Raw genomic sequence first — 11,377 nt, forward strand, 5'->3', positions numbered from 1 at the left:
TATATATATATATATATATAAGGCAAATTTATTGATGTAAAAGGGAAGATACAAAGGTTTTAGTGAGTGGATACAAAGAGCTTACTCATAGAGAATACAACTCACTCAAAAAGAGACTTTAAAACACTCGTATACCCCAAAAAAGAGAAGAAAAACTGCTATTCATGGTGGGTGGATTTGCCACTTCTCCTCTCCTAGTTCTAGGGAGAGAGTCCAACACCAAACTAAGATGTGGGCTTCCATCTGAAACCATGAAACAATCGTCCTGGAAATTTATGAGTTCTAGCATTTCTTTTTTCTTCTTCCTAGATTTGTAAACTTGTCATTCATCTGTCAGTGTTTGTCCAATCTGATCTATTTGTGGATCTTCGATGGAGAGCTCACCCTGGAGGGTTTGTTGATCTGTAACTTACTGATCAGTCTCAGCCTGCAACACGCCTTGATCATGACGCTCCTCCAGAGCTTGATTACCCTCTTCTCTCTGAGGAGGAGCTATCACAACAATAGTGGGAAGTAGACGGGGAACTGGTTAGTGAGGAATAATCTGATGAGACAAATTTTCATTCAACATTTCTGGAAGAACTTCAATTTCTGTTATATTTTCCTCTATTTGGGTGATATTATTAGAGACTGCAGAATCCAAATGCACAGCGAGGTTGGATCTCAAATGTGGATGAAGCCTGAAACATTTGGCAGGTGTGTGCCCAATCAGTTTACAGTGATTACAATAATAGGGTCTTTTCTCTGCAACAATTGGCTATCAATACCCATTTTGGGCAATACCAAGCCATATTTCTTCCAAATCAGGGAGGGTGATATCTCTTTCAACAAGAATCATTGCAACCGAAGGCCTAGATAGGTTGAAGGTGGGTATGTCCAATTTCATAGGCCTCCCTAATACAACTCCAATAGAAAATAAGACTTGGTGATTAAAGTAGAGCAACTTTAGGCCAGGTAGTTTAAAGCAGGTTGGAACTATAGAGGGCTATTGGCAAGGATTGAATTCAGGAGACCACTTTAGCAATTTCATATATTTTGCATTAATTGTCATAAACTTCTTGGAAATAATTTTAACATACTCATCTACTTTAGATAATTCATCATCACATGTCTCCATCAAAGAGACCACCCTTCCAATGTCCCAATAGTTTGAGATCATCAAAAGCCTTTTGAATGATTTTCACTTTAGGATGTCCCAATTGGAACTTTCAAATGGAGTAAATTTGCACTCATCAACCAGGTTGAAAACTTCAACAATAGAGGAAATTAGAGCTAGTTTGCCACTCCTACTCATCTTCTTGATGAGATTACAGTCCCCCTGACCTTCAAAGGATTCATGATAAGCCTAAGGGAAAGCCAAATCCACTGATCCCACAGAGCCAATCATATCAACATAAGAAGCCTTCCCAAGGTTTAAAATTGAAGCAATTGGTGTTTGAGGAACGAAATCCATAGAGCTGAAATTCGAATAGCGGGAAGCTACTGTGTGTGAGTGGTAACTGCTCGTGAATGTAAACCGAGAGCGGAGGAGGAGGAGGCGAACGCTCACTCCTGAGTAATTGAGCAAAAGGAGAGAAACAGTGTGCTGAGGAAGAAGCAACGCGCGAAGCAAAAAGAGACGTCGGGTCGAGTTCGTACAGGAGGGAACAACCCTATATATATGACGAGAAAAGCTTTTTTTAACTTGCACCAGCTTTTCCTTTATTTTTTGTAAACCAAAAATAGAATAGAAAAAATAATTAGAAACACAACAAAGTTGATTTCTTTTAATTTAGTCCCACATCCCACATTATTTGAACATTCAACCTTCTAATGCTTAAGTTGTAGTGCATAGCTTAGAAATTTGAAATTGTAATTCACATGGGGTATATATCAGGAGTTCATGGGTTCCACAGATATGATCTTTAAAGTTTTTTTTAAAAGAAATAAAATTATCATCTTATTTTTAAGCTAGAAAAAAACTCATATTTGGCTCATGTTCGTCTTGAATTCCAATGAGTCGAATACAAACACAATGTTGACAAATAATTTCAAACACAAGAAAACACAAATACACCAATTTTCAAATGAGCTGAGCAACAATCAAACTTCTAGCTTGCTCAACTTAGGCTCGTTTACACCCCTACAGCAATCCAATGTTACAAAGTTTAAAACTCATAAGACCCCAAATGCTAAAACAAGTTCGGTGATAAAAAGGCCCGGTAATATTCTTGTTTAGATAAAGTTCTATTTGTCCAAGTTTTATTTTTATTTTCTAGTTTGAAAGCATGCCTATAAGGTAAATGTCTGTTAAAATGGGATGTAATCTCTAGTATAATGTTGGTGCCTATGCTTGTAATAATTTGTGGTTTTTATTCTTAACATTTCATCATAAGTTTGCAAGAATGTGCAAGACATCATACGTTATTAAGTTTTTTTCACATTTTTTAATTCTAAGAATTAGTAAGTAAAATTTAATGTTGAATTTTCTGATCGCTTTAAGATAGATGGACAATAAGAAGGAAAATAAAAAAAATGATGGCTCGTAGCATGAAGCTCTTGACAATTTTTTAGCAGCAAAACAAATGCTTAATAATTACTTCTCGTACAAGGGCATTCATATTTAAACGAGCATTGACCAACAACTTGTCTCAGCACGTGCCTTAAAAAGGACCATAGATGCTACTTGTCCATTATAATATTTGAAGGCAAATTCAATGTTTTACCATGTGCACTAGGGCTAACAAAATGGAAGTTCAATCAAGCAAGTTTTGTCAAAGGTAACTCTTAGGGACAATTTGGTTAAGCCCTAAAGTGATTAATTGGATTACTCAAAAAATAGTTTAACCTTCGTGGTCAGAGTTCATTAGGATATTATGTGAAAATGGCTCAAATGGTCTAATCAAACATTCAAGATTTATGAAATCAAGTAATGTCAACACACCCATCACCTCCTCTTATAAATTACCCTTTGGATTCCCCCATTTACTTGATGTTGTTCCTGAATTTTTAACCATTATGCAATAGGTGCTACACAAGGAAAACACCATGCAAAATTACAAAAAAAACCCTTATCACACTAAGTGGGGTCAGATAGATGAATCATTTTTCTCCACTATATCATGTGTCATATTTGCATTTAATTCTAAAAAATTGAGATAATTTTTTCTATAGCATGCCCAAAATTGTTTTAGGTTTACTGCCACCTTTCTTAAAATAAGTAGAATCTAAAACACCTACTCTCTTAACTGGATCATTAGATGGTTGATGTTTAATGTGACCAAACCAACTAAGAGGACTCTCTCTAATCAAGCTACACCGACCCTTTCAAGAAGATATTTGTTTTAAATTTTGTCTCTAAGTATAAAGTTACTCATCCACCTAAATGTTCTCATCTCAGCAACACTTAACTTAGTTTTATGCTTCTCTTCTATAGGCCAACATTCTAAGTAATAAAGCATTCCAAGTCTCACCACCATATTATAAAACTTTTCTTTAAGTCTAAGCGGTAGTTTTCTATCACACAACAGGATTGATGCATTCCACCACTTCAACCATTCAAATTGTATTATACTAATAATATCTCCATCTATATCACCATCATTTTGAAAAAAAGAACCGAGATATATAAAATGTACACTCTTTTTAATGACTTGATTACTCATTATTACAACCACCCTGCCACCAGATCTACCACTACTAAAATTACATTCCGTGTATTTAGTTCTAGATCTGCTCAAACAAGTCTTTAGTCTCTAAAGTTGACCTCTACAATATTATGTTTTTCCTAAACTATTTCTCTAGTCTTAACCACAAGAAGGATATCATCAGCGAAGAGCATACACCAAGATACATTCTCCATAAATGTCCAATAAGAACATCCATAAATAAAACCAAAAGATAAGGGCTTGAAGCCAATCCCCAATATAATTCAACTAAAATAGAAAAATAGTTGGCCAATTTCTTCTTCTATTCAAACACAAGTAAAAACTCTAACACACATATCTTTAATAACTAAAATATAAGACATAACAGCACTTTTCTTTTCTATAACTCTCCAAATAACTTCTCTTGGAAATTTCTCATAAGTTTTTTTTTTTTCTAAATCAACAAAAACCATATGTAAATCATCCTGGCTCCCTTTGTACTTCTCCATCAAACCTTTCGATATATGTATAGCTTTCATAATAGACTTGCCCAACATAAATCCAAATTGGTTGTGAGAAATGTTTGTATCACATCTTAACCTATGTTCAATTACTTGCTCCCAAAATTTTAATGTATGACACATTAAAGCTTAATTATTCTATAATTTATATTATTGTACTTCTCATTTATTATTAAAAAAAGGGATCAAAATACCCTTCATCCACTCCTCAAACATCTTTTAGTTTTCAAAATAATATTAAAAGTTTAGCAAGCCAAGAAATTCTCAAACCTCCTAAAAATTTATGTATTTCTATTGGAATGTCATTAGGTCATGTTGATTTTCCACCCTTCATTTTCTTTAAAGTTGTCTCAACTTACTTTCATTTTACTAATGCGACGGTAAAAATGAAAAGTTTATTAGTATTAATGATGCTAAGATCACTAAAATAGATCGTATTTTGAAAATTTTAATTGAAAAGTTTATCAAAATATCTCACCCGCCTATGTTGAATATTCTCATTTAAGAAAAACACTTTTTGATTTTCATCTTTACTACACTTTATTTGAACTAAATATTTATTTTTCTTTATCACTTTGTTTGACTAGTCTATACACACATCAAAAAATAATTTTTTTTTTGGCTGAAAAGTAAAGTTGCATGTTTTTAGGAGATTGGATCCGACGACAAATCAAAAAATTATAGTACTCACTCCTAGGGTTTCAACCTCCAGGTTTACAAACTCATCCAAAAAAATCTCCAAAACTGATATAAGTATACCTCAAAAAGACTCCAAAAAAAAGGAAATAGCTAAACCCAAGAAAAGAAGAAGGCAAAGAAAAACACCAATAAACAAACATCTCATCTTAGGAAAAAGGTCTAAGATATGGCATATTGAGATGCCCCCCAATAAGAGCAACTTAAGATAAGAATCAGGATTGGTCATTAAGATTATAGCCTTAGTCTGTGTAGCAACTTTGGCAAGTAAATTTGTTTGCCTATTAGTTTCCCTGGGTGTGTAGTTCCATGTGATGACAATATTTGTTGAAAGTTGTTTAATCCTGCATAAATCAACAATTAAATACCAAGGAGGTTCTTTATCATTAGCTAATATGTCCAACAAAATAATTGAATCCATTTCAATTTGCAAGAATCTTCAATTCAGTTTAGTCGCTAACAAATAAGGCCAGCCAAACAACATATAACTCTGAGGATAAAGCACAAACAGTCATACAAGGCGAAGAAAAAAAGCATAATAGTTTGTCATAATGAAACAAGACCCCAGCTGCACCTGAACAGTCAGCCTTCCAACTACCATCAATATTTACCTTAATCCAGAGGAAAAATGGTTGTTTCCACCATACAAGAGAGACCTTACGAAAATTTCTGCCTCGTATATCATAAACCAACCAATCCTCTCAGCTCGCAAAGAAAGATGGCTTAAATTTATGATAATAAACAGCTTATGTATATAAGATAGGGTATCCTGCTTAGTGCAACAATTCTCATGCTTGTGGGAATTTCTAGCGAACCAAATGCAGATGAAAGACAATGATGTTAAATATATGTTGTTTATGAATAGGATTAAACCAATGTTCCCTACAGACCCACCCAACCCAATGGAGGGGTTTTGCTAGCAACCCGATCACACAAAACTGTCCAGATTTTTATAGAGTAGGCACATCTAAAAAACACGTGGTTTACACTTTCCGCATCCGACTTGCAAAGCAAACATTGGGAAGGGATTCTCAATCCCTTCAATTTAAGGATATCATCCATTGGAACCAAACCAAGTAAAACTCTCCAATTAAAAAAAAAACATAAAAGGGGTCAAACATTTTTTCCAAATCACACCACCCCAGTCCACCTTGTCCCAAGTGAAAAGTTTTGGATAATAGTTTTAGTAATAGAGCAATTGATAGTATCAGTTGACAGAACTTTATCCTTTTGGGACTTATCAAAAGGAATCTTAGAGATATAAATAGTTTTATCATTACCTAACATATTTGTGAGCATCTCCAAGTTACACCCTTCATCAAGCTAAAGATCAATCACAGTCAAGTCTTTTTTATCATGCGTAAAGCAAGGAGATATACCTTCTTCCTGTTATTTATCATACCAAAAGGATAAGCTACCATTCCCAAATTTCCAGTGGATAAAGTCCTCAGCAGTATTTCTGATTTTCAGCATGCATTTCTAAGTATTGGAATCACCAATCTTGGAATGAACCTCCAATGGATAAAGATTTCTACAATATTTGATTTGCATGTATTTGGCTCATAGAGATTCAGCTTTTCTAAATTTTAACCACAGAAGAATAGAGTTGACCTCAGCTCGATCCTTTAGTTGTCAAATCCCAGCCCACTTGCATTTAAAGGCCTACATAGCACCTTCCAACGGGCCCAAATTCTTTATTTATGATTCCCAAACCATAAAAATTTATTAAAAAGCCTTTTAAGTATTAGTTGTGTGTGATGTTTGATCCTTAACACCTGCAAAACATATAAGGGAATAAAGGTTAACACACTTTTCAGCAATGCGATCCTTCCCCCAAAGATAAAAAAGAATTGGTCCAATCTCCAATTTTGTTTTTAATTTTATCCACCACAGTATCAAATTGCAACTATTTTCTCCTCCCTTTGAGTAAATTAAGCCTCGAGTATTTTAAGAGGAGATCAACAATCGCAAAGCCAGTATATTCATGCGTTCATGCCTTCATATTGCTACTCACATGTTTCCCAAAATAAAGATGGCATTTCTCAATATTAAAGTTCATGTCAGAAGCTTCATGAAATTATAGAAAAGTATGATATGTTTTTTTGGTAAAGTATTTGAAAATAATCACATCATTAGCATAGGCTAAATGGCTAACACCCATTCTAGCATTATTTTTGTACTGAGTATGCAGATGTAGAATCTGCAGGGAATTAATTAATCTAGAAAAATAATCAAATAAAAGAATAAAGATAGTAGGTGAGAGAAGATCCCCTTGTTTTAAGTGTCTACCATATGTGAAAAAGCCATGTGCTTGCCCATTAAGGAGCACCTGAGAATAGTTGCCCTCCAACCAACCCTTGATAAATTGCATAACTTTCAATTTAAGTCCCTAGATTTAATGACCTCTAAGTATAAAATTCAGCTAATAGTGTCATAAGATTTCCTTAAGTCCAGTTTGATAATAAGATTTCCCCCTCTGCATTTATAGTCATGATCAAACATTAATTCTTGTGCCAATAAAATATTATCTGTCATACCTCTTCCCTGGATGAAAGCTGATTGATTTGGACAAATTAGGATAAGAAGATCTTGCTTTAGTATTTCCACCATGATCTTGCTTAAGATCTTTGACATTACAAAATTTAAGCAAATGGGTCTAACATGTTCCCATTTTGCATTATCATTATTCTTTGGAACTAGTGAAATGGAGGAGGTTGCAAAGTATTTACACATAGGAGTGCCCCATGGTAGCATTGAATAGCATCAACCACATCTCTTTTGACCACCTCCCAACTGTTTTCATAGAAATCAGCAGAAAATCCATCAGGGCCAGCAACCCTGTTCCCACACTATCTTTAAGAGTCTCCCATATTTCAGCCACAGAAAGTATATCAACAAGTTGTAAAGATGAGGTTAGTAGTTTAGCTTCCCAGGCAATGTCAGCATCCAGCACTACGTCAAAGTTTACCTTCGAAAAAAGAAGCTCGAAATGATAGATTCCATTTTTAATAATCTCTTCCTGATCTATGAGCGAACTACCATTATTATCTTGAATTTTTAAAATAGTATTCATTCTCCATCAGTTTTTAATACATACATAAAAATAGCTAGTGTTCCTATCATTCTCCAAGAGGTTTAGTTTACTAGCCTTTTGCTTTTGAGATATATATATATCACCCTCTTTAGTATATAATCTATTATAAGGATAACTAAAAGCAAAATTTTATCATTACATATTGTTCTTTTAGACTCTCAGCAGACCACTTTATATTTTTCCCAATTCTTTAAGTTTTACATTTAAACCAATTTTTATAACAAAATTTCTTATATTGTATCTTGTTTTGCAAATTATTATTCTACCACCAAGTATTTTTATTTATAAGAGATTCTATTTTTAATTATTTAAATATATTTTTTATAACTTACTTAACAGTGATCATTACTTTCTCCCACATAGCACTAGTTTATTTATGAACATCCCAAATTTTAAAATATTAAAATTTACTCATTAAAATGATTTTATTTGTCTTGTAAGTATCCCATCTAATTTTATGACAATATTTCGTGGTATTTTTTTTTATTTTCTAACATTTAACCTTAAAATTTAAAACTAATAATTTATGTTGAGCACTTAAATTTTCACTTAAAAAAACCTTACAATCTTTATAATTCTTACGCCAGGTAAATTTATCAAAAAAATACTTCGTTCATCAAGAAAGCATTGAACATGTAATGATAATGATGAAATTCATTGAGAGAGCACAACCATTGCATTAAACTTCCCATCATTGTGAGTTATAGGGAGCGTTTTATGAATGCATTCTAATCTTTACATTATAGAGAGATTGCTTCCACAATTCAACACCATGACCGCTAGAGAAAAGTTGATACAATATAATATATTATCTAGGCTTCCTTGTAAAAAAATAGTATCCATTGGGCGTTAAAAAGAATGAGCTTACAACCAGAAATAAAGTTCTCCATAACATCAGAAAATATAAAGTCCATTTTAAACAATTAGTCATACAAGGGTCAGCATATTATCTGATCTCCAAAGTACATTTCTAGAAACAAAAGAAAACGTGTACTCCATTTGACAAAGCTAGATATAGATGTAGAATTAAATAGTAAGAACCATTTTAGGCACATTTCATATCTTATTATGATATTCCAAAGAGAAAAATCTTAATAGGTTGCTCGTAAAGAATTCAAACTTTAAGAAGAGATGTTTCACCTAGAAAGAGTAACATTTTTGTAGCTTACAAATGTTTCTGAATATTTTGATCGATTTTATAAAGTTCAAAATCGAACCATCACATTTCTATCAAGTTACATTAGTCAAGACAAATCGCACATTATAGAATTTGAAGTCTTCAATGAGAAAGAAAGTCTTGTCCTTGAAGTGTGTGGGCGGACTGATTATTCCCAGTATAATAATTATCAAATATGTCTCTACTTCACAAAAGTTATTTAGATTATCTTAAAAAACACAAAACCAAGGCTCTTGTTGACGCGGGGACTCCGTGGGTCGGCCCGGCACAGACCGGTCCAGCCTCCATGCTAGACCGGACCATTCAGACCGACTTAATTGGGGCGAAAACTTTTGTCCCTCCTCATCTTAGGCCTTAATTCCTCCCCTACCAAAACCTCTCCTTCCTACTTGGACTAAATTCCAAATTCTTACATATTCCCTCCATTCTCCTTTAATCCTTTCCAATTTCTCTACCTACCCAGTTTAGCCCCTGCTTCCATCTTATTTATAATTGTTGTGTGTTGATTACTAAACAGTTTTTTATCATTTTTTATTTTCAGGTGTGCTGTACAAACATTCCCTCTTCGAGGGATGTATCCCAAGGCAAGCAGCGTTACAGTTGTACCTCGCCCAAGGTGGTATGTCTCTCCACTTCATTCCTTACTCCCCCTGTTAGTCACTGGTGTCTTTCTCTGCACAAAAAGGTCATTGGCCCCTTTCCCTGCTCGCCTCTACCAAACGCACTCCTGCCAACCTCCACAGACAAGCCGCTACTCCCCTTAGGGATCGACTTAGCTGCTTGCCAACTCTATTCATGCCACAAACGAGCCGGGGATCTCCTACATTTTCTCTCCCTGCTATTCGCACACTCGCCACGCCCATCTCCGCACGGGTCAGCCCACGACTCCCGTACCTCTTTGGTAGTCCACCTCTAACAGACATTTGAAGGCCCCCTTTCTATCGCTTCCAAGTTCTTGTTCCTTGCCTCTACTGATCTATGTCATTGCCAGCCTTCAAGTCCAGTGGTCCCACATTCCCTGAGCATCTTTTGGCGGTCCAACAGACTTGTCGGACTCCAACGTCACGCCCGCAACTTCACAGTTAGCCGGATCTACCGCGTCACTCAAGAGGGTTGTTTATGTCTTTTGTTATTTATTTATGTTTGTTTTTATTTTTTGCAAATCACATTATCATTATTTGTGTTGTGTTATTGTTCTTGTAGCATCGTCCTTGTACCCCTTTTGAAAATCAACTATAAAATTGTGTGTTGTTTGTGTCGTGATTTGAGTTAACTCCGGTATCACATTTCCATTAATTTCATTCATGTAAAGCATCGCCCAAGAACAGCTAATTGCAATAATGTGACCAAAAAATCTTTTTTTTTTCCCATGAATTAGCCTAAAAACAATGACACACATGAATAAAGCACGTAGAAGCACTTCAGAGGGCAATCAGTTTAATAATGGAAGGAAATGAATTAGTTTAAGATGACAATTCGCACGAACACAAGAGTTTATAAAATCCATGGGCCCAAAGAAAGCTTTACCGCATGCAAGTCAGCAATGAAGAAGAGTGTCTCATAAGTATCCTGAAAAGGAATAGAAAGAAATGTAATAAACTATGAATGACACGGATGTATGATAAGTAAAACCACTAGTTTCTCAGAAAAGCATTAATAGGACAGATAAAAATAGTTATCCAGTTACAGTTAACACAAACAATAAACATGAAAAGAAAATTCAAGTTTAACATGCGGAAAAAAAAAACATATTTTTGATGTTGTGTGGAGGGTTTAGGAACATATTCTGGAAGTAGATATCAACCGTGCTGGCCTTTACAAGGTAACTAAATAATATAAGGTATTCTAGAGAGAAAGAGATATCACCTGTGGAAGGGGAGTAGAAGTAGAAAAATCAAATTTTCTATTTGATCTGGAGTAATAGATGGCACATTGAACCAATGCCTTGCAAGCAAATCGCCTCACAGTTTTGGAAGAAAAAGTAAATTAGAGTGAAAACATTGCTTTTAACATTGAAGGTTGTCAACTTCTCAAACAAAAACACTATCATTATGATCTTCCTTAACGGGCCTATTTTGGATAAGGTAAATTATGTTTTACATAAAAAACTTTCTAATTTGTTCAGGTATGAAAGTAAAATTGCTTTGTTAATCATCGTAGATGCATCTGATTACAAACACATGGCAGAGAAGTGGACTGATCTTCAGAATTTACAGTAACGATTAGGCATCTAGAAATGATTTACGTCAAAAGAGAATTAATA

The 11,377-nt window shown here is 34.4% G+C and overlaps 1 protein-coding gene across 1 annotated transcript in view; it reads right to left on the reverse strand.

Annotated features, from left to right (window-relative positions):
• Positions 1-11,100, reverse strand: part of LOC110021224 (tryptophan--tRNA ligase, chloroplastic/mitochondrial-like) — a gene marked incomplete at its 5' end in the record, with an annotated part of 34,281 nt that extends 23,181 nt beyond the window's left edge. The window contains 2 exons of the mRNA XM_020719635.1: positions 10,642-10,683; positions 10,981-11,100. Coding sequence (XP_020575294.1) covers positions 10,642-10,683; positions 10,981-11,100 — 162 coding nt within the window. The remainder of the gene's footprint in view (positions 1-10,641; positions 10,684-10,980) is intronic.
• Between the last annotated feature and the right edge of the window lie 277 nt (positions 11,101-11,377).

Source organism: Phalaenopsis equestris, unplaced genomic scaffold, assembly GCF_001263595.1.
Source record: "Phalaenopsis equestris unplaced genomic scaffold, ASM126359v1 Scaffold000123, whole genome shotgun sequence".
Classification (NCBI taxonomy): domain Eukaryota; kingdom Viridiplantae; phylum Streptophyta; class Magnoliopsida; order Asparagales; family Orchidaceae; genus Phalaenopsis; species Phalaenopsis equestris.